We start from the raw sequence: 23,200 nt of genomic DNA on the forward strand, positions 1-23,200 counted from the left end.
AGCATGGCTTTTCATTCATTATTTTTTCCTTTACAGAGAGGTTTTACAAGCTGTTTATTTTCTGATACAGTGTTGGCAGACATGTGGTCGGAGGAGAATCAATATCAGCACAGTGGGATGTATTTTCTTAAACGGTTTATAGGGGGGTCTTTGCTTTTTCAAAGGGGGATAATTGAATGTAGTACACACTGTACTTTTGATTTGTTTAACATGAAGCGTGAAATGGGTACAGCTATGATTCTGTCAATCAGTTTAACTATCCAGCAATTCATTTTGAAGCTAGGCCTCCTCGCAGGGATCGTCTGGCTCAAGGGATGGGGAATTCACTCAGCATCTTCCCCACCACCACACCAGTTCCAGCCCAGGCCACACTGGGACCTTGCTGGCCCCACAGAGCAAGCTGGGATGGGTGTCCCAGGTGAGCTTTGTGGATGCAGATGGTCCCACCACAATTAGGTGTCTTTGGGCACCCCCAATATCAATGAACAAGTCAAGTTCACGGTGGCAAGGCAGGGAGCAGGGATGAAGGCTTGGTGTTGGGCGGCTGAAGGGGTTTGAGCTTTCAGGGAGATGTCACGGAACAGGACCAAGTCTCAAAAGCAAAGATCATCCCTGCTGTCCGCACAGACCCAACAATACTCCTTTTAGTCTCCAGGTGATAAGCAGGAAATTCAAGCCAATAGATCTCCCTCCCCTAAGGCATTCCTGGAGAGCCAGTCCAATTTGCACCAGTGTTATTCCACGTATTCACCCCAACTCCTTCCCTATTTCCTTCCCTCTGTGCAGCTCCCAGCCCATCTGATCATCGTGCTGCACTAACTTAAGGAGCACCAGAAGCAATAGCCAGCTACAGATGTGGGAATGAGGGGGCTAAAACCACATCCACTTTTACCTCCCCAAGTGAGTACACAGCTCTCTTATTAAACCAAGGGCATGTTCACCCTGAATCCCAAACCAAAGCTTTTCTTCCCATCTCTCCACCAGTGACACATCCCAACCCATGTTCTACATGTTCCTCCTGCTTAACCCTTCAGGCGCTTGGAGGCAGCTTCTTCCTTTATTTAGCCCTTCTGTGAAGTTAGCGTACAGCACGATGCCCATTACGCCACACTGGAGACCAGAGGTGTGCACCTAACCATCCCCATGGAAATGCATCTCCATCTTTGGAGTAACCCTGCTGTTGAGTAGGCACCTCAGAAGTCCCATGACACCTGGATAGTACTTAGACACCACCACACCAATATTCAGCTGCTTCCAGCCCAGAGAAGTCTTTCCTGGGGAGTCAGGATCTCCAGACTCTTTACACAAAGCCACCTCTAATTCTGACCCCACAGAGGTATTCAAAACGTAGATATTTTTTTTTTAAACCGGTTTCCCCACCTGCCCCCAACTTTGCATTTCAAATGCCACAGTGGTGAGGCTGAGCCTTGAATAGCTCCATGTGTGCAGTGTTGCAGGTCTTAGATCGTGCAGCACATCTCACCGCAGAGCTACTACGAAGAGGTAGAGACATCTGTCCAGGGATACTCACCTTTTTTGAGATGTAACACATTTGCTCAGCAGGGAGATAGTCAAAGGGGAAGACGAATCTCCAGTTGAAGTTGCCCTCTCCTCCCATAGACCTGTAGTGCACATCTGTCTTCTGCTTATTCTCCTCGTGGCCAACCAGCCAGCTGCAAAACGCAAACACATTGCATGAAAAACTAGAAACACACCAAGGTTTTGAAGCTCCCTCAGCATCACAGAGGCCATGAGCAGGCAATAAAATGTCTCTCATCCCTGTGGCTGCTGTCTGTAGGGGCAACCTGGAGCCCGTAGGGGACTTGAGAGGGAATGCAACAGTGCCTGCAGTGTTGGGAGATGAACCAATGCTGGTGGTAGCAGCCTGAGAAGCCCTTCTCCTCCCTCACCTGAGTTTTATGGGTGTTTTAAAGACTCAGTGCTGCCTTCAGCTCTGGCTCGGCGTTGTCGCTTACCCATCCACCAGCACACATCACCCTCTAACCTGCCTTGGTGAGAGCTCCTTTCCCCCTTGCAGCCACCCCAACAAACTGACCCTGTAGTCAGCCCCTAAAGCCCATCCTGCTGATGAGGCAGCCATGCTAAAGGGCCACAGGGCCATTTTTTCCCCTCTATTCTCTGTCAATTTCTCAAAGATTATTACTTGAAAGTCCTAAATGGCCAAGAGGTTCTTCCCCAGAGTGCCAGACCCTGCTGTGGCCAGGGTGGTCCCCAGCCACTCCCGTTAGAGACAGCTCCATGCAGCACCATTCCCCTCTGGGTCTGAGCAAGCTGGCTGTGGTCACTCTGCAACCAGGCCAGGGGCAAACCGAAAACTTTCCATAAGAACTACTTTTTTCCAGCTGTGAGTTTTGCAACTATCAGGTTTTCATTCTGCCCTCTTTCCCTGTCCAAGATTCTTCAGTCTTCAGCAATCAACGAAACAAAACAAAGCAACAAAATACATCCATTTGTGTATTTAGAGCCCTGCTGGGGGAAAGCCAGAAGATTCAGAGAGAATCTCTAATGAAAACGATTACCTCGTTCGATTGTTTTCCACTTAAATTAAAATAAGAGGTTTTTTGCCCAGCTATACAAATGATTCCCTCTTCTCAAGTGCTCGAGAGGAGTGCATGACCCACCCCAAATGTGTTGTGGGAAACAGGGAAGGGAACTCTACTCAAGTTCATCCTACAGTACACATCACACACACATGTGCTACACAGAAATGAGGGCTTGGTGGCAGTGGGAATTGTGTGATGAGGTTACACTAATGCTTAAATTGTGGCTGGATTATTTGATTTGATGCGATAGGATGCAAATGGCAAGCCTGTGTGTTTATCCACATCTTTCAGAGCTTGGCAGGGACCCTCAGAGGATGCAGTGTGAGCGCCCTCTCCTTGCAGGCAAACAAAAGGACAAATAAATGGTTTGATTTGGATGCACAGGTGGGTTTTTTTCCTTGCAGAATTTGCTGCACCCTCCCCACTGCAGGAAAGAGATGCCAGAAATCAAAAGCATTCAAGTCATGGTGCCCCAGAATTAAAAACATAATGTAGGAGTGGCCGTGGTGACCATCCAAAGGCCCATCTTGCCCAGTATCCCACCCCTGACCAGGGCCAACAGCAGATGTCCAGGTAAGAGTACAGGACTGGGGCAAGCACACCCTGATACCCTCCCAACACACCTCTCCAGCCTCCAGTAACTTGCAAGTCACAGATTCCCTGAACTTTGGATAATGGTTTTGTACTTAACAGGACTGGATGGATTTTTAGCCCATTAGTTCATCCAGTATTTTTTAAATCCACGTGGCTTAAGCTATTTGCAATATCCACATCCAGCGTTAGGTTCTTAGATTTAAGAGGCAACTTTGTTCTTATAACTCGCACACCTCCCTCTCTGTTAAGCATGGGTGCAAGATTTTGGAGGACCCAGGCCATCCTTTGATTTAGGAACCCAAAAGGGGATGCAGATGAGTTTTAAAGATGCCACATAATATCACATAAATCTTAGCAGGGATGGTTGGTTGGAAGACGACTCTGAAAACTTCTAGTCCAATTGGCTCAAAGTGGTACCGGTTTTACCATGAAATACCTTGAAAAACTTGCAAGGTGATGAGTGAAAACCTCCCACTTCCCATGTGACCTGGTTCAGTATTGGTCCGTCCTCTTGGTGAAGGAAAACTTTTTGTTGGAAATTTCACTATGAAAACAATACAAAAATATCCTCCACCTATGACACTGACAGAGAGAGCTGTTAAGCCCAAAAAACATCTTCAGTTCTTAATGAATATGATTTCGCTACACTACCACTCTTTTGTCTGCCTGCAGCCCGAGCCTTTAGGAAGGGCAGGTTTCTCTGCACTCAGCCTTGCACCACCTAAACGTGGCTAAGACCTCTTCATGCTATTGTAAGACTACCAATAAACCACTGATTAAATTAAATAAACAGCAACTGAGTTGTGCCTCAGGCAAATTTACATATTATGTAGAAGATAATGTCCTAGAGACTGAGATTCCAGTCCTGGTCTTGCCTAATAGGTAAAACAGAGAATAAACTGGCAATTAGTCTCCTCAAAGAAGTGCTGTGAGATCTTCCAAAGGAAAGCCAAAGGTAAAAGCTCCTTATGCACCGAGTTCACCCTGAAATATGCTCCAGCCCCTGCTCTGGAGGCAGCGGCAGATGGAAGGAATTGTCCCCACCAAAGCCATGGTGGTGAAGGTCACTTTGCCCACTGGATCCCTGGTCTGTAGGGCAGATGCTTAAGCACAAGAAGGACCATTGCCTTCCCCCTCCACTAGGATTTTTCAGGCCATACGCAGGGATGCTAATGATGCAGCCATTTGGGGGCAGGGCCAGTGGGGAAAGATGAGGTAGTTGAGCAAGATTTTGAATTCATTTACAGCATGGCAAGATTTGCTTGGTCATTGGGGATGCTAAAAGCCAGGAGAGGGAGATCAGGAAGCAGTGGATGTTCCTGCTTTCCCAGTAACACCCTGCAAGCACTACTACTTCAGAGCCCTGAAGTGCACAGAGCAGCTCAGCTGAAGCTGATAACAATGCACTTGATGTGAATACCAGGTAAGCAGCGCACATTCTGGATTTACAGGAGGAAAATTGGGATTGCAAAAAAGGGATTTACAGTCTGTTTCAAAATCCTACCTCTTCCTGTCCGTAAATCCAAAGAACGCACAAAATAACTAAGTCCCTTGGCTGGGGTTGCACCATTTTACACAAGACAAAACATAAATGGAGTCAGGCAGAGAAGGGAATGTGCCAGAGTTACTGCTGGTTGCCACATTTTTGTGTGTTTCAAGGAAAAAAGGGAATTCCAAAAAAAGCAGCTATGCAAACAAGCCAACCTATGTATATGGAACAAGCCCATGGCTGTCCCAGGAGAGGAGCTGGGAAGGAGCCGACAGTGGAAATGCAGGCTACGTGCCCCTCTCTCCAATGGCTACGCTGTTTCCCCGCATCCTACCTCTCTACATGTAAATACTGTCATGTAAGCATCCAAGGGATGCAAAGGAAAACTTGACATCATGAAGCAGTTCTGAGCCTGGCAGAGACATGTCTGCCAAGAAGCTGGATCCATGGATGGAGAGGTGTGAACAGCCCCCTCATCCCAGCAGGGTTTATGTCTACCACAGCAGTGTTGATGCAAGGGCTGTGTTAACTCCTTCACTGCTGCTCTTGCACCTTCAGGCTACGGTACCCGGAGGACACAGAAGCTGGGTGGCTTACCCTTTGACGTAGATGTCACTCATCTTCTCCCCAGTGATGCTGAGGTCGTCAAGGATGACGTCCTTGGTGTTCCAAATGATGCAGCGCAAGTAGAACCTGGACAGCCCCGAGAACAAAAACAACATGAGAGGGCGAAAATCTTGTTGCAGAGCCTGCCTAGGCAGCCTGGTCGTGCCACTCACATATTCAGCTGAAGGAGCTAAGACGCGAGTCATCATTCTCTGAAGATGAGCCCACACAGACATTTCCCAGCTGGGCAGGCAAATGTCTTCCCATCGGACATCTCCAAGCCCCCTCCTCTCCCCTCACAAACAGAAGGTGCTGGAACCAGCACCACATCGAGTAAGAACTTAAAAAAAAGTTACCTCTTGGCTTTGCGTGGCGTGATGTTGAAAGGGGGTCCAGGCTGACCCAGAGATTTCGGAAACAGATCCACCCACATCTGTAGCTTTCCCTGGAGGAAAAGAAAGACACATGAAGCCTGGTGAGCCTCCTAACCGGGTCACCTTCACCTCCTCAGTAAGACCTAGCAGTGGAGAGAGAAAATATCAAGTGCTCCGGCATTCCTCAGTTGAAAACTAAGATTTTCTTATTGGAAAATTGTCATTAAGTATTATATTTAAATTATCTTAGTGATAGCTAGGTATGCTAATGGCTTGCGACATATAAGCTGGATAAACTGAAGATGCACTCTGTCTTTACTCTCCACAGCTGACTATCTTTACATAGGGACAGACTAAAGACTAGGTCCATAGGAGATGTTGGAGAAGCAAGTAGCTCACTCATTTTCCATGGTGTCACCAGTTGCCACCAGCTGGACAGCTGGTTGATGGGTTTCTGACCATGGGAGTGGAGGATGGGATGAGGAAAGGAGAATCTAATTCCACTTTCACAAAATCCTGCCAGGGAGAAAGCAGCAGAAATGCAGCTGAAATCTCAGAGGGGTTGTTTTTAGGTGGTCTTTTACTGTAAAACACCAATGGGTGCCAATAAAATATTTTAGTGTGCAGTCTCAAGGGTTGAAGGAGAAAAAAAAGAAAAAAAAAAAAAGCACCATCCTTTGACAATCAGCCCATCACAGAGGGGTTTGTGGTTTGCTCACTTTTTGGCAAGAAAATCTTCCATTTCAGCAGAAAACTTTAAAAGCCCAACCTGGCTTTTAGCTCACTACAAACAGCCTGACAGAGCCAGCCTGCTTGGTGGCTCTGCAGCAGGTCAGAGCCATGCTTTTCGGAATGTAGCATGTACTGAGGCACACAGGTTAATCCCCTAGACCCAGCATCACCTCCGGGGATTCTCTTGGTCAGAAGCAGCGATGCAGGGCAGGTCCTAGTTGCTCTGCCTGTATGCAACCCCATGTCACGCAGGAAGCACCCTTCCTAGTCCCCATGGCTGGTTCAACAAGACCATGACACCTGTACCTCTAAGAACAGCACAGACCCACTTGTCAACTGATAGCAGCCACCTCCTCCCTCTAATCGTTGTTTCCATCGGGTGAATTAACATGGAAAGATGCTCAGAGTAGCTGCCAGTGCATTTACTTCTGCCGACAGCCCTCCTGTCCCATCCCCGGACAGGAGGTCGGCTTAAAAATGAGCCACAGCAGGGAAACAGCTGCGGTGGCACGGGCCAGCGGCTGCGCACGCTCACACCAGCTGCAGAGCCAGTCTCCTGAAACTGCCTTTGCAACGCAACTGGAATGTGTATGACAGATGATAATTAATCATTCTGTCCTGCAGGAAGCAGCATTTCTTGATCCAAAAGCATAAAGTACACATATTTTGTTAATTGAAGGAAAGGGGTTAGGCTAAGCAGGGATACCTGGCTTTTGATTGGTTTTGGATGGAAGCCTGTTTAGTTTTCATTTGGCTTAAAAATATCCAGTCTGCAGCAGCACTAACGCTTTACGCTTCTGAGGGCAGGTTCATGCTGCAGAAATCACGTCGCTGTGTTGCCAAAGGAGCCTGCAGTGTCATTACCGTTACAGAAGAATTAAGACTTTCCGATCAGAAATGGCTTTCCCACAAATAAAATTTAAAAAATTAAAAAAAAAAAAAGCTGTGAGCAAATGCTGATGCAAATGAACACAGGAGGCTGGAATCAACCTCCCCAAGCACCCTGAGCAAGTCAGTGACGGAGCTGAGCTCCAGTCTGTGTTTGACAGCTGACTCCCCTCCCTGGGAAAAGCCCATCTCCTGGGGCAGGTATCCCCAGCACAGCTCTGCAGTGAGACAGCCACCTGGTTAGCATCGGATCAAAAGGAGATGATGTTCTTGGTCTTGTCCTAGACATGTCACACCACCCACCTGCTCGATTTCGGGCTGGAGAGGGCTGTAAAGAGGTCTCGTCTCCACATGCTCCGGCACCAGACCCTGCCTCCGCAGGGCACACAGGGCAAGACGCTCCTCTGCCGGCCCCAGGTGTGGATTGAGGGGTTTGCCATCTTCTGCCACAGAGCAAAGAGCAGCGTTACACCGTGCCATGGCCGGATTCTGACCGCTCCACAGGAGCAAGCACGAGCCCACCAGTCTCACGGCAGCCAGGAGTGAGCAGAGGAGCACAGCCTCCATTTGCAAATCCACTGTCATCACAAACCCTCCTGGGCACAGGGCAACCCACTCCCAGTGGGATGTGCAGGCAAATCACCATGCAACAGGACAGGGACCTGCGGGGACCCTTGTGCAAATCCCCCCCCATCAATCACAGCAGGTGAAACATTGCAAGGACCAAGTTGAAGGACATGGGAAGGAGAGTCCAGTTTTTGAACATGCCCAAGGGTTCAAGCTTCCTAAAACCACAGCAGTTGGGGCTGCAGGCTGCCCTCCAGCCCATGATGCTGCCATGTTGCCATTCCCAACCCCAGCAGAGGTTTATCTAATGTGTGAGCAAAGCTCTTCAGGGCAGTAAGATGAAAGGATCTGCTCTGGTGCTGTTTGCAAGCACTGGTGATGGATATTCAGTCCCATCATTTAGAACTACCCAGGACCTTCAGCTGGGCAGAAGGGAGCGCAGTGGGAGTGAGCTCCCTATGGGGTCCCGTTTCTTCCCTGTTGCGTTCGGGGTGAAAAACAGAAATGAGAGGATAAGGATGGCCACGCAGGCACCAGCAGCACAGTCCCATGGCTGGTCCTAGTCCCTGTTCTGCTCCTCACTGCTCCCACAGGGGTATGTGTGGTCTTTCATCAAAACGGGCCAGGACACAACAGCCACACCAAACACCAAGCCATCCATGAGCAGATCTGAAACCACCTCCACCTCCTCACTCGCTCCACACCAGACCCTCCACAAACGAACCAGATAAGACATATCAATAATGCACATTTTTTGCTTTCTCTGCCCCAGCATTCAGGATCCCTGTTACATCCATCCAGGTACAAAGGATGGCCAACTTGGCCTCGGCTGAGCCTGCTCCTGCCTCCCCATCCCACATGCCATGCTGGAGCTGGTGGAGGACATCACCCCCAAGACAGTTGCCTTTCAGCCGTAGCGTTTCAAGGCCATGCACCTTTGAGGACCTTTGAAATTAAATGCGCTCCATAAATATTATTACAGCTCTGCAACTTTCAGGTGATATATCCCAGCTCCTTTCTTGGCAATATCTTGAAGTGGTTAACTTCAGACATATGGGCTATTTCCCAAGCAGTGGAAACCTGGCATGTGTGCGTGTGTGTGTGTGTGTGTGTGTGTTTATGCACAGGAAAAAGAAAAAGCCCCTCTCAGAAAACAACAAATGTGGGGGTTATGGAATAATGGTCCGGGTGCAGTGCTTGTAAAACCCATGCTCTCGTGTTTAATAGCTTCACTTTATACCGCCAGGTTCAGATCTGACATTGCTCTGCGAACACAGCTGGTTTCCAGATCTCCTTGAGGTCAAGCATCAGACTTTGTTCTGTTTTTTGAACTGATTGCCATTAAAGCAGAGGAAGGTGAAAGGCAGGGGCTGGGAGAGGGGGGAAGACCCCGCTTGGTTTAACACCTTTCCAGCCCTTGCTGAAAACCTTTCGTATAACGAGAGGCTGCAAAGGAGCCCTTGCTTCCCCACTCCTACTCCTCCTCACAGGGAAAACCATGAATTTGTGCCTCAGTTCCCAAGAGCAGGGAGAGGGATCAGTCCTAGGTTGTGCCTTGTCTCATGCCTCTGCAGGCCAAGTCCTCCTTGGTAGCTCTGCAATACTGTAGTGGCCTTAATAAAGTCAGACTGCAGCCCTTGGGCCATGTACGGAGGGGCTTCACCTCCTCCCTAGGCCAAAACACCCCTTCCACGGTTTGAAGCAGAGTCGTCTCTAAAAGGCGAACTCCTGCCCCCAAGGATGCTGGTCAGATGGGCATGAGTTGATGCCCAGGATATTGCAGGTGTCAGTGTTGGTGGGTTTTGTGCAAACAAGAAGATGCCTCCCCAACACTTGGTGATATTTTCTCCTTGCTGGCAGAGGCTGATTTTGCACTCCCACCTAGAACACACCTTGCCCCTCAAGGCATGAGTCATGGTGTGATACGCTGGGCACGGTGTGTATGATATTGTCACGGTGTGTATGATATTGTCTCCCTCTAGTGACACCAACCCCAAAAAGCAGAGATGCAAACAGCACAACTGCTCCTCCAAGCACAAGCAGCAGCTGGGAGATCAGGCTGGAGCCTCTCTGGCTGCAATGGACTTTGCAGCTCCCAGACTGCATGTATTTGGTTTGCCAAAGTTAACCTGGCTGGATTGCCTGTCTAGGTTTGAACCCAGGGTTTGGTGCAGGTCCAAATGCAACCTGCAGCCTTTGGGGCAGAGCTAAGCTTGGGAAAGGTGCAGAGCCAACCTGGACAGCAAGGTGAGGAGAACATGCCCATCACCTGGTCATGGTCTCCATGATAACCCCCACCATGATACATTCACAACCTCCAGCTCCATCCCTTGCTCTGGAGAAAGAAAAGTTTTATCCCAAAGCAGCCCTGTTACCTTACCCAGTTCAGAGAGGATGTACTCTTGCTCCCTGAAGATGACCCGGTCAGACTTGTAGGTGGGAGCCTTGTAGTTGTGCTGCAGGGAGAAGAGGTGAAGCAGCTGGGAAGGACGGAGTTGGTCTCGCCACTGGTTGGGTCCAGAGCTGAAACCAAACAGGAGGAAAAACAGCAGCTCAACATGTGATGAAGCATCTTTCAGCCTCAACAAAGGGCAGCAGCAGCCTTACACCAAAGAGGGCTGGTTGGAGGAAGGTACAGCTCACTCTGCGTTCACTGGTGAACGGGGCTGTGAGTCCCACAGCCCACCCAGCCCCAGTCTTCAGGGCTGGGGTGCCCTGATAGCCCCCCTAGACCCACCATGTCACCTCTTAGCTGGCCGTGCCCATGGCAGGTGTCCTCACCATGGTGTGCCCAGGAGGCATCAGGGACGTAACAGGATCTCCCCAAGGACACTTATGTTATTTGAGGCATTTCATGGTCCTGGAGGAGAGCCAAGACTCAGGGAAGCTCCTCAACTGTGGGGCTTTTCTGGTGTGAATCTGTCTCAAGACACACCTATGCGGTGAAGTACAGCATCACCCAGGTGCCCCTGGGACAGCCCGGGGACAGCAGACCCCTGGGCTGAGACATCGCCCTGGTCCCCATGCCCAGCTTGGCACCGCACAGCCCCAGCAGCTACAGAGACCCACCACCCAAGCCCACAGCAGTACCTACATGCAGTAGGTTTGGGGGAGGCCACAGCGCGCCCCATATTTTGACAGGAACCGGTTCTCCAGGTCTATGATGGTCTCCCCAATCTTCTCATCCTTTGACAAGAGGTCGTAGTCATAGAGTGTGATCTTCAAGTCCTTCTCCAGGGGCAGAGTGCAGCTCAGCTCGAACATCCTGCACAGCGGGAGCCGTGATATGCCCATGAGATGGAGGTTTGTGCTGTTGAGAGCCCCACAGGACACAGACCCACACCACATCCCAACCCACCAGTGCCAGGAAGGACAGTACACCCACCACGCATCTTTGTCACATTGGTCCAGTACTGTCAGTACTGTGTTGTACTGGCTTAGCTTGCAGGTACGCAACTAAGCAAGCGTGCTTTGGGGTTATTTTTGCCTGGTTGAATTATCCTTGAGCAAACTTTGCCCCTGCTTAGTTTCTCCATCTGCTAATTGGATGGTGGTCACTGCAATATCCAAGGAAAAAGAGCAGCAGGCGAGAGTCAGGAATCATCATTGCCATGGATTTTGAAAGGGGCAGAAATGACAGCTTTCGAAAACCATCTGCTTTTTGAGTGCAAAGAGCAAATGTCCACAACAGGAGTCAAGCCTGCCCGGGCCAAGCTTGTCATCAGAGACTGACCCTCAAAGCCTCCTTGTCCTCTCCCCCTGGTCCTAAGCACCTTTCTTTTGTGCCGTCTCCTCTGCCACCATTACACCACAGTCCACATCCTGACATAAAATACAGCAAGAGCAAACCTTCTTCTCCCTCCTCATATAAAGGACAGCAAGAGACAAAGCACCAAGACTCTGCCAGAACAACACCCCATTCCAAGCTGGTGCTCGTGGATGGCAGCGACATGGAAGGTGGCACAGTTGGGTGCACAGGATGGTGAAGGTCTGACCCAGCACTCCCAGGAACACCTCCACCTGCCGCTGAAAGGCAGGCAATGCCGGGGAGAAACACGATGCCCATTCCCACCCTGCAGCAGCTTTTAAGGAGGGGAAGTAAGTGATTATGCCACCAATTAAGAGTGCAGGAGGAACTGGGGTCAGCAGAAAGTAATTAGCTCAAGCTGGACGGCAGCCAGCCGCCCAGGGAACAGCTCGTGAAAAGGGAGGTTTAATAGCCGACAGCAGCCAGGGCCTCGGTTTTACATCTTGCTTTAAAGACCGGGTGGGAGGTGCAGCACGCTGTCTAGACGGGCTCTGGCTGGGAGCCAGGCTTGGCAAAGGAGGAGTTGCTCAGCCTAGCCGAGCTCACCCGGGTCTGGCTGTGGGCTCTGTGACGGGGCAGCAGGTCCTGGCCCACGGGAGACCAGGGCTTCCTCATGCTAGATGGGGAGCAACCACTTTGCATTCACCGTAGGAAAGGCAGAGCCACCATCTCCAGTTGGAAGGAGAGGAGTAAAAGGCTTGTCTAATGCACACTGTCCTCCAAGGTCTCACCAGCATCACCCTCGCCATCCCTCTCCCTTTTCCTCTACCCTTGTAGATGGTGTACTTCCCTCTCTTTCTTGCTTTGTTGGGAAGGTATCACAGCATTGCAGCCTGGGCTGCTGAAAGCCACCTAAGAAAACCAACTGGACATCCTGTGGAGTAGGGTGTGACCCCTGTTTGTGCTGAAGCATAGCCCCGTACATCTAATCTCAGCTTTTCTGGGAGACCAAAGTCCTGTCAACACATGGCAACCGAGCACCAGGTTTTCCACTGCCTCCCTCCGTTTTGCCTGGTCCTTATAGTGCTTTCCAGCTCTGACAAATACCCTTTTCTGAAAACAACATTACTATCTTTTGCCTTTCACCACATTTGTGCTCCTACTGCGAGGCAACCAACCAGTCCATATCATGTTTATAGATATTTCTTTTTCAGAGCATCTGATTTTGAGGAATCCCATGCCACAGCCTAATCAAACCAATCTTCACGCATCATGTCTTCTCTTCAGACATTTAACCAAAGTGCCTAAATGAGGGGCAAGCAGTTTCCCCAGACTCTCTCACCCATCAGTGGGATGAGGCAGATGCCTCCACAGGGGAATCTCAAGCCTGAACAACCCACTGATGACAGAGCAGACCCCCCAGCCCATGCTCCACAGCTCAGAAGTCTCAGGGAGAAGGTGAACATGAGCTATGGTGGGTAGGACGGTGGTCAAGCCAAGGCCAAACACACTTCAGCAAGGTTGGACATGAGCCGAGAGCATGCCAAGGGAATCAGAGCACGGTTTGGGTTGGAAGGGACCTTTAAGGGCCATCTAGTCCAACCCTCCTGCCATCAGCAGGGACATCTTCAACTCGATCAGGTTGATCCAACCGCCATCCAACCTGGTCTTGACTGTAGGTTGGAATGGGAAGCTCTGTCTGGCCCAGCACTATTTCCTCAGTATGACATAAAAAATCACATGGACTCCAAACTGAATCAAAACTTACTTTCCAAAGACAGGCTCCAGCGTACAGGGAAGATAATTTTCTTGGTCATTTATGGATTTCTTCCCCACTGAAATCTTCACATAGGGATCGCACTAAAGATGGGCATAAAAATAAATGCGAGAAAGAGTGATTGCACAGCATCACTGATGGCAAAGGAATAACTCTGCCTCTACTTGTCCCAGCAAGCAGGATGTTCCACCGCCCTTGATTAATGACTATTTGCAAGGATAGAACAGTCTGACCATTAACTACAAACCTGTGACCATCCGCAAAAGCTACCTGTAATCCCTCTTTGCGGATGACTGAAGGACCAGTTAGCAGTGCGGGACAAGAGTCCAAGCCCTTCTGAGGCCACTGGGATGGAAAAGCAATAAAAGAGCATGAAAAAAGCCTACTTATGGCTTCTTCGGTGGACTGGGCTCAGGATGTTCCTGTTCTCATCTGAGTCACCTATTTTGGGGTTCCATTGAGGTCATCGTTTTTTAAGTTTGAGGTCTACTCAAAAATAGCTTTGCAAATGCAGGGGACTAAAATGTCAAAGGGAAAGATTTTGTTTCAAAAAATATGGTTCACAAAAAAAAAAAGCATGGAAGCATACTTTAACATAAAGACTCACTGTGCATCTAAAAATTGTATCAGATATTTTTACATTTTTAGCAAGTTTTTAAGCTTCTCTCTCACAAGTAAAACTATTTTGGGAAACCAGCATAAATTTGAAAAGTGGTTAAATTAACTCAAGTCAGCATTTTTACCAGGGGAAGGGAATAAAATAAAAAAAAAAGCAGAAAAAAAAAAGCCAGCTTCACCTAAAAGATGTCACCCGGCTGGAGTCCAGTGTCTAGAGGGACCCACCATTTTAGCTCACATTAAGAAAAATAAAATAAAAAAGGCAAATACATTGGCTAGTTATGTTCAAACCCCCCAGGCCAAGTCTCTCATCACTTTTCCTTGACCTGCAGATTGTTTTAAGAAGCGAAGGATGGAAAAGCAGTGCTCGGGGAAGGTCTGCATGTGAGGATGCAGTGGGTGTCCAGGCCTCTCCTTTCGTGTCCCCTGGGCTGGGATGAGTTTCAGGAGGCATCACAGCATAGGGGGAAAGGCTGTGGGTCAAAGCTGGATTGGTTTCAATTTTCAGTTTAAAAACCAGCATTGTTTCTTCTCCTCCTTTTTGATCCTTAGGAGTCTCTTGTGGGAGATTTCTAAGAAATTGAAAACTTGCATTCCAAGTCCATTTTCAAAAACTGGGCAGATTAAAAAGCAGTTTTGTTATGTTCATCTCAAAATAATTCCTTTTTTTTTTTTTTTTTTACTTTTTCCCTACTTTCCAGTGGAACAGAAAGAGTTAAGAAGGATTTTTCCATGAGTTTTTTTGCAAATTGAAACAAATTGAACATTTTTCTTTTTTGAACAAACACAATTTTCTTTTTGCACTAATTTTTTCTTGCACTAGCAAAGCTTTGCAAAAAGCAATCATGTGAAAGACACAATTTTGTTTCCTTTGGCACCAAAATAAAAAACAAATTAAAAAAAAAATCAAATGCATTTAGCTATTTTAACTAGCCTTACTGAAAAATCCCTCAGAATGGAGGAAGTTGGCTCCTGGGATTCCCAGATGTTGCAATGGAGGCAGAAAGAAAGGGTGGATTTTCTCCTTTTTGCTGTCCTGATTGTTTCTAAATTTTAAGCCATATATGCAGATTTTGATCAATTTGGGCTGCTGTGCTGGATAAGCCCACCCCGTGAGCCAGCACGGAGGTCCACCAGAGCTCTCCCCAGCAGGGTACCTTTCCATTGGTGTCCTTGGGTTGGAGGTCGAACGCCCTGATGATGTAGACCCTGACGAGACACTCCTGGGGTCCTCTGGCTGGCAGCTGATGGAACTGCCGAGGCGGCACTGGGACTCGCGGGTCATCCGGGAGAGGGTAAATTTTGAACGAACCCTGTAGAAGACAGAGGTGTTCAGCTGTGCTTGCGTACCCACATGTGCAGGTGGGTCTCAGGTGAGCAGGCTTGCAACAACAGTCTGAATGCTTGTGTGGAATCACAGAACAGTTTGGGTTGGAAGGGACCTTTAAGGGTCATCTAGTCCAATCTCTGCCATAAGCAGGGACATCTTCCCTAGACCAGGTTTGCTTAAGGCTCCGTCCAACGGCCTTGAACGTTTCCAGGGATGGGGCAACTACAACTACTGTAATGCCAGGTACCAAGCCCAGATCCTGACCCTCTTTTTTTCTGCCAGACCAGACCATGTCCTGCCAGGCTTTTCATGATCCAGGCAGCTGGGAGCAGGGTGGCAAGCTACCTGTATCCTTCATCACTTGCTTGAGCATCAATGCAAACTCTGTAAGACAGGGGTCCTCAAACTTTTTAAACAGGGGGCCGGCGCGCGGATGCAGTGGCAGGCAGTCATCTGCGGCTGCTTGGTTCCCCCCCCCCCAGCCCCCGGCAGGGGGGGAGGTGGGGGGGTTCTGTAAATACCGGGGGGTGGATTGAGGACCCTGGGGGCCGTATCCGGCCCACGGGCCATAGTTTGAGGACCCCTGCTGTAAGACCTCTAACACAGAGCCCCCTCAGCCTGTTCATCCTTCACCTCTTCTACTTCACTGTTGTTTGAGCCTTCAAGCTATTAAAGAGGTGTGAAGGGGTCTTGCTGCCAATGCAAACTGCCCCCCAGCAAAGGTTTAGGCTGAGACTTTTTCTGCAGGGACATTTTTAAGGGTTCCTGAACAAAGCAGCTAGTTCCTGAGAGAGGGATGGGAGGAGGAGAGAGAAAATGCAAAAATTTACAAGTGTTTTATTCATCAGAGTTGATTTCCTCCCAGTGAAGTGTCAAGAATCAGTCTCTGGATATTGTTAGGGTCAGGAGAGTGCTGAGTAAGAGCAGGAATATTAAAACAAAAAAAAAGAAAAGCTAGAAAAAATTAATCCGCATCTTCTCTTGCAAATAGACTAAAGGTTAAAAAGAGCAAAGGATGCATCGCTCCTCTGCACCAGGCATACATCTCCAAAGGCAGAGTTCGCAGCACCAGCGTGGCAAGACCATCAGTCCTCACACACGCTCCCACCACCACCCCAGAGGAAGAAGATGCTCCATCGCTTACACCCAGCATCGGTTTCAGACGGGTTTTTGCTCCAGGATTATGGCACAGCCTGGACTGGGTTTGAAGCATGCAAGGCACTCGCTGTTGGGAACACAGCAGCCAGACCTGCACAGGCAGGTTGTTCAGACTGGACCCAGTAGTCTACTTGTATGGCCCATTTCTCACTGAAGTCCTACCCAAAACCAGTTCAGTTGACATCATCCCACTCTAGCAGCCAGACCTTCCACCCAGGGGCCTGCATGATCAGGCATAGGTAGAGAGACTATCACACCTTGAACTCCCCCACAACTGAGGGGTCATCATTTGAGTCCTGCGACCGGCCACGATACAGCTTGAAGGTGTGGCAGAAGTCAGAGAGATGCTCAAAGTCGTCCACCTTCTCCAGCTCCGTCTCGTAGACCTGGGGAGGGAGAGACAGGGTCAAGGGCAGGGACTGCTCCTGGGCAGAGGGGGTCCAGCAGCGTGTCCCCACTGATCTTGGACAAGACTTGACCCAAGCTCCTTGGTCCCAGGGAGATTCCACCCACAGGAACAGAGTCTTGGGACCTGTCACCCTTGTTGCACCTACGGGACAGTGATGAAGATCAGACTTTTGGCAACCCTACAATATATAACAGCACATCATGGAAGACACAGACTAAGCCAAGGTGCTGCAGAGGGTTTTTCATCAGCCAGAGACCTTCCTGCTAGGAATGCTTTCCTTAACCAGGCAGTCTTTTGCATTTTAGTCTTACTTGGGTCTCTGTGTTAATTTTAGCACTCCTTATAAACATGTACCTAAATCTCCCCTCTCCTAAGCAATCTCTGGCTTTCCCTGTTGTTCCCAAACACTGTTCAAGGTGGCAGCTCCCCATCTCCTCTGCCACTTAGAGAAGGGACAATTTCTTGACAGCTGCAAAGTGCAAAGTTACCAGAAAGGATTTTGCAAAGAAACTTGAGTTTTTAAAATAGTTATTTTTAAAGCAAAACTACCTGTTATCTGGGGAAAATGATGTATTTTTATTGCGGTTTTTTTACCTGAAAGAAAAAAAAGCCTGAACACCCAAAAAAAAAATCAAAACTTGTGGAAAAACATCATGGAGAGTGCAAGTCCAATGAGCCAGACCCAGCCAAGACCACTTACCTTCAAGGTGTCAAAGCCCTTCTCCAAATAGCAGCCACATTTTTCCCTCTCTCCTGTGGAAGCATAGAATTTGCTCCACCAGTCAATGAATTCTTCCTCCTGCAGCACGGGACACCAAAGTTACACATCTCCACAAATAAAACCCAGCGATCAACAGCAGCAGCAGCTCCCGTAACTGCTAGAGCTGAACTTGTGGCCAGCCCCACAGCACAGCCTGGGTTTGGCAGGTCTCTGTCCTGCAGAGACAATGAAGCTATTGCAAACCCAACCTGCAGCTCCTCACTCCCTGGTTTCAAGGTGGTTTTGGGATGCTTCCCATCAAAATCCAGCTGTTGCAGCCACAGAGCTGCCACAGACCTGGACCAGGCAGCAGAGAGGATGATTCTCCATGGGAGGATGAGCTCACAAGAATAAACTTGTGGTGTTTTTCGGGCAGATTTTGGCCATTTGGGTGGTGATCTTCCCAGGACCTCGGTGCAGGACCACACAGGGGATGAGACAAATTAACTCTCATGCTGACATGGTCCTGACAGCCTGAAATTCAGGGGGGATGTGAGGGCTGCTCTTAAACTTGGCCCCTGCTGTAGGCTTTGCCTGGAAGATTTGGGGGGCTTTGGGGATAGGGCTTGCCTTTCTGGTTTGTATCCCAGCACCACTCAACCTCCCCATCCAAACAAAGCACATGGGCAAATGAATGCATAAAATCCATACACTTCCACTAAAAAGAAAAGGTCCTCAGGTGCTGCACCTCTCTCAGGAAGACCATAACTCTCTTCTCATTGATATTATACAAAGAAATGGGCAAATCTCACGCAACCTCAGTGCACACCACTACAGCCCACAGCCGTCACACCATTAACAAGCATTTGCCTCATCTACTACACAAACTGCATTTCAGCTCCAAAGATGCTGTTCCAAGAAGAAAGCCTGCTGTCAGCTTCAGCAAATGTATATATTTTATAAGTGCACCATTTTTGAAATTTATACAAGCAAAGATGAAGGGGCTTTGACTGTGATTCATGAAACATTCCTGAAAAATAATGATGTCTTATTTTAGAAGTCCACAAAATTCCATCACACTGACCTAATGGAGGAATCATAATAGAGGTTTATTGGATTTATATTTTAAGCCAACGGCACAGGCTTTAAATTGCTGTCTTGAATAGACATTGTTTTTAATAGAAATATTACATAAATTAACTCTGAGGCCTCTGCTGCCTCTCTTTTTTTGAAAAAAAAAAAAAAAATTGCCTTTCATCACTTCCCCTGTTTTATTGTTTAAAAAGCTACACTCTGACCATCATGGCTTTATTACGACATTCCACAGGTACTGAGTTACAAAGAAAGCACTTAAACTAATCTGACAACTTACCCATGGTATCTTCTGCAGCCCCAAGACAAAGAATTTGGTTAGATATTTTTGCTGATTTCTACTGATGTTACCAAAAAAAAGAGGGAAAGAAAAAATTTTTTAAAAAAAAGGAGGCAAGGGGAGCAGCTGGAATGTTAATAGCAAAGGACATTAATCCATTTGCCTGCAAATGGGAAAGCCAGAGAAAGCAATGGCTCCAGTCGCAAGCAGCTGAATTCAGGGGTTTCCTTTAGCAACCAGGCGACAGCCAACATCACCTCCAGTGTTTCACCTTGGACACGGTACAGGAGGGTCCTCAGGGTTGGGGTCTGTGCCCTGAGCCCTAGCACAGAAGGCTGAGGGACCTCAAGCATCCCTCATGCCCTCTCTGAGCTTTGCTTGGACCCTACAACAGGACACGCACCCATGGGTGAGTATCACTTGAGATAAATTTAACATCAAGTGACCGAAACCTAAAATTTTAGCTTGGAGAGAAGCTTACTCAGATGCAGCAACCTGCTGTCATGGTTACCAGAAGGTTTGCTGTCTCCCCATCCACTCCCTCTTCCCTCAGGACCACTGCTCCCACAGAGCGGGGACCACCATAATGTGGGCTGGCACCTGCGCGCCGAATGAGACTGGAGTCAGGATTGCAAACATTTTCCCATTCCATACTTAGATAAAGGCAAGAGCTTTCAAGCTCCAGTGTTCGTGGCTTTGGCATCTTCTGCTAAAACAGGAAAGTCAACTTTTAACACAGGAGCAGCAGAAGAGGGTCCAGGACCATTTCACCAGGCAAGAGCCTGAATGGGACCATTCCATCAGTTTCTCAGCACCTCTGTAAGCATCCAGGACAGGGGCAGCAGGAGAGTCCCTTCCAGGGGGGCATCCCAGAAAGGAGGAATGTCTTATAGCCAAAAGCATGGTTGTTTCCAAAAATAAAGGAATTCAGATACTTATTTAAAAAAAAAAAAATGCCTTAAAAAACAGAATTTCACCAGCAGGCTGCAACTTCCCACTTGAAACATTTCTGGGATTACAGCCTGGACATAGCAAAAGCACTCAGACACATGCTTAACTTCAATTGAGTGTGCAGATCCCTCTGAAGTCAATGAGGCTCTTCAGACACAGCCTTAAGGGCATTCTGGATCAGGCGGTGGGTTCAGCAGAGCCAGCAGCCGCTGCTCACTGACCCCTCCAGCTAACAGGGAAGGAGGTTTAAGCCGTGCCTGGTCTTCACGTAGGACTTTTACCCAGGGCTATGCACAGGGCTGTCCAATCCTTCCGTCCCCCAGACCCCGAAATGCAGACCTGTGTCATCCCAGCGGCTCTCAGGATATTTCCAATCTCATTTGGTTTTATCCAGCAGAGAATGCACCAGTTTTAACCTCATTTTTTGCCAGGGAGGTTGAGCCAGACTGATTTTTTTCCTCACTGCCCAGGGTTTGCTGTGACTGCAAGCCCGTCCCATCGGATGCATTCCCAGATGGAGTCTGGGCTTGGCCAGCACAACCCAGTTTTCACATAATATGTTGAAATGGTCATTTCAGTCGGGAGCAAAAGGAGGTGTGGAAACTGAAGAAGTTGCCACGCAAAGGAGATATTGGCTTCTGGTGAAACTTAGTCCTTATCACCTCACAGGTGGGGGAAACTGAGGCACAGACATGTTACTGTTTCAGACAGCAAAGCCAGGAGCAGAGCAGGCATGAGATAACTGAAGTCTTAATACTTATGCTTGCTCTTCTACCGATTACACACTCTTCCCTGTGTGAATGTATATATATAATTACAGCAATAATAAATACTGCCTCTAGAGAAGCTAAGCCACTGCCTCAGACTCAAATGTACTCGCACCTCACATCTGGGAGGCAGATTTCCTGCAATGGGAAAGCTTTGCAGCTGGGATGAGAAGATCCCTCTAGAAACATCTCGGACATTTATAGATGCAGCTCCCCAGCTGTTTGTTACCACGCTTTTGCAGGAGGTGACACCCTGCATCTCTGGGAGAGGGTGGTATTAGCATCCTCATCTACTCCAGCTCAAAGGCAGCCTGGTCAGCTCAGCTCATTACCCGCCTAAACTAACCCAGCCCAGCCCTGTCCTCCTGCAGGCGCAGAGAACTCCAGCAGAGAGGCCATGGCAAACAGCTGGGGAACACAAAAATGTCTTTAAACACCGCAGCTGCACTCCTTGGGGTTTTCCAACCACATCCCCAATCCCTCTGCTGCTCTATCAGCACGCCCAGGCAGGAAACCCAGCAGCTCGCTGCTGTGGGAGACATCCCCGCCACAGCTCTGCCACCGAGCAGCCAGCCACCACCCAAGCCAAGGTGCCAGCTATCCCCATGACAGGGTCAGTCTCTACTCCCCAAGGGGCTCCATAACCTACAAATGCAGACCAGGAGAATTTGCAGAAGTGCCTGGGAGGCAGGAAAAATCAGATTTTCCTGCTGGGAGGCCATGCTCTGCTCAAGACAGTAGGGTGGAGGTGCCACCAGCTGGGCTTGGGACATTGCACCTGCCAGACCTTGGGAGCTGGAGAAAGGCTTTTTCATGTTAATAATCACCCCATCCTTGACCTCCAACCTCTTCACTAGGAGGGACTGGTCTTGTGGTTATCCTTGGGTTCATTAACCTGGTCCTTTCACCTGGCTCCTTCAGCCTGTCCCAGGGATCTGCAGCAGCTCTGAGCTGTACCGTGCAGAAAGCAGGGCTGGAGGGAGGAGGAGAAAACCACAAGCACCCCCACATGGAGGCTGCAAGAGGACTTGGCTTCTCCTTCTGTTAACCCTCAAGGTGTGAACTGGCAGATGTTCATAAAAAGAAATTATCCATTTCTGGCTGTTTCACCTTTTTTTTTTTTTTTTTACTGTACTCCTGAATTTGCTCAGAAGTGGACAAAACTCTTTGTTTTCAGTGGGTTTTTTTCCCCATCCTGTTCAACCAGCCTACATTCAGCCACGGTCACCCGGGGGCAGCCACCCACGCACCTTCTTGCCACTATTTTTCCTCTGTCCCACAGCTTATATTTGGGGATGCTTTCCCCTGGTGGAAAGCTGGTGGAAAGCTGGTGGAAAACCAGTTTGCTACACAGATTGGTCAGGGAGGGCTTTCACCCATCGTCCGTGGCAGTGCCGTGCCTCCCCAAGTGTGCATGAAACACTGGGATAAAAAACAGACTGCAGGATTGAAGGGCGACACGGGGCTCCAGAGCGGGTTGGCGACCGCTTTCAGCAGGAGATATCCAACACCAAGAGCTCTTCCAGCTAACAGTAACAGGATAAGCCGTAAAATATGTGCTCTGATTTGGAACTAGCAAACACAGCAAATAACCAATTATTCCAAATAGTTTACAGATTTTGACTTTTTGGTTTTGGCTTGGGTTAGCTTTGCTAACTTGTCATTTGATGGGTTATTTGTAGTTCTTACAACGAAAGCATGGTACTAAAATAATGGTACGAATAACTGCATAGAAAGAACCTTACAGTGCTTCTCAGGAGAGATCAGAGGCTCCTCGTTGCAGCTTCATAGCTCAGAGGTGCTTGAGAGCGCCTCGTGAGCTTCTCTCCTCTGGGAGATGCTCATGAACTGCCTGACTGCTCCAGCAAGTTAAGTCTGGTGGAGAGGAGATCTTGCTGGGATCACAGCTGGGAATGCAGGAGCTGCATGGGCATTAACCATGATGGGGTCCTCTGCAAAGGGACAGCTCTCCTACAGACCTTGGTCCCTCCACCTGCCGCCCACGTCCGGCCTTTCACACTAACCTCACGTTTTCACTCATCCAGACTCAAAAGCTCACGTGTACCTCTCAGGAGAAGAAGCCTGTCTGCCCCTTTGATCCTGAGCCTGAGCAGGGTAGCGGAGACATGGACAAGGACACCCTGCTAAAGGGTCCTCAAAGCCCCTTGGTGGCTCTTCAAAATGCAACGTCTCCGCCCCAGATACCCCATCCTTCTTCCCTGCTTGCACAAACAGCTTTCTGGTAAGTCCCAGACGTATCTGTCGAACATTTTAAAGTGATTCTTCAGAAGCGTTGATGTATTTTCCTCTTGCCCTTAACAATGAACTAATAACTCTTATTTATCATTAATACAGAACACGGGGACCCCACTCGGGATTCGGCTCCCGTTGTGCTTGCTGCGTAGAAAAGGAGAAGGATGGGAAACTGCCCCATATATTTTCCATTTAAATCCTGCTCTTAAGGCAGATATCAAAAAGAGGCCAAAGCCATAGAGATTTTTACAGTCCCTTGTTCGTAAAGGGATCCTGCTGCGACCAGCTCTGGTGGCGGCATCT

General features: G+C 48.8%; 1 protein-coding gene across 14 annotated transcripts in view; it reads right to left on the bottom strand.

Annotated features, from left to right (window-relative positions):
* The window catches only part of DYSF (dysferlin), a 104,441-nt gene that overhangs the window by 19,904 nt on the left and 61,337 nt on the right, over positions 1 to 23,200 (bottom strand). For 12 of the 14 annotated variants that reach the window (XM_056345245.1, XM_056345236.1, XM_056345172.1 and 9 more), the window contains 10 exons: positions 17,555 to 17,653; positions 16,703 to 16,831; positions 15,115 to 15,270; positions 13,331 to 13,422; positions 10,909 to 11,079; positions 10,195 to 10,337; positions 7,551 to 7,690; positions 5,610 to 5,698; positions 5,245 to 5,340; positions 1,532 to 1,673 (listed from right to left, as the gene is read on the bottom strand). In XM_056345245.1, the coding sequence (XP_056201220.1) occupies positions 1,532 to 1,673; positions 5,245 to 5,340; positions 5,610 to 5,698; positions 7,551 to 7,690; positions 10,195 to 10,337; positions 10,909 to 11,079; positions 13,331 to 13,422; positions 15,115 to 15,270; positions 16,703 to 16,831; positions 17,555 to 17,653 (1,257 nt within the window). Of the gene's footprint in view, positions 1 to 1,531; positions 1,674 to 5,244; positions 5,341 to 5,609; positions 5,699 to 7,550; positions 7,691 to 10,194; positions 10,338 to 10,904; positions 11,080 to 13,330; positions 13,423 to 15,114; positions 15,271 to 16,702; positions 16,832 to 17,554; positions 17,654 to 23,200 lie in introns of those variants that run through there. The other 2 variants (XM_056345139.1, XM_056345208.1) reach the window with 2 other exon arrangements.

The sequence above is a fragment of the Falco biarmicus genome, chromosome 1 (genome assembly GCF_023638135.1).
Source record: "Falco biarmicus isolate bFalBia1 chromosome 1, bFalBia1.pri, whole genome shotgun sequence".
Classification (NCBI taxonomy): domain Eukaryota; kingdom Metazoa; phylum Chordata; class Aves; order Falconiformes; family Falconidae; genus Falco; species Falco biarmicus.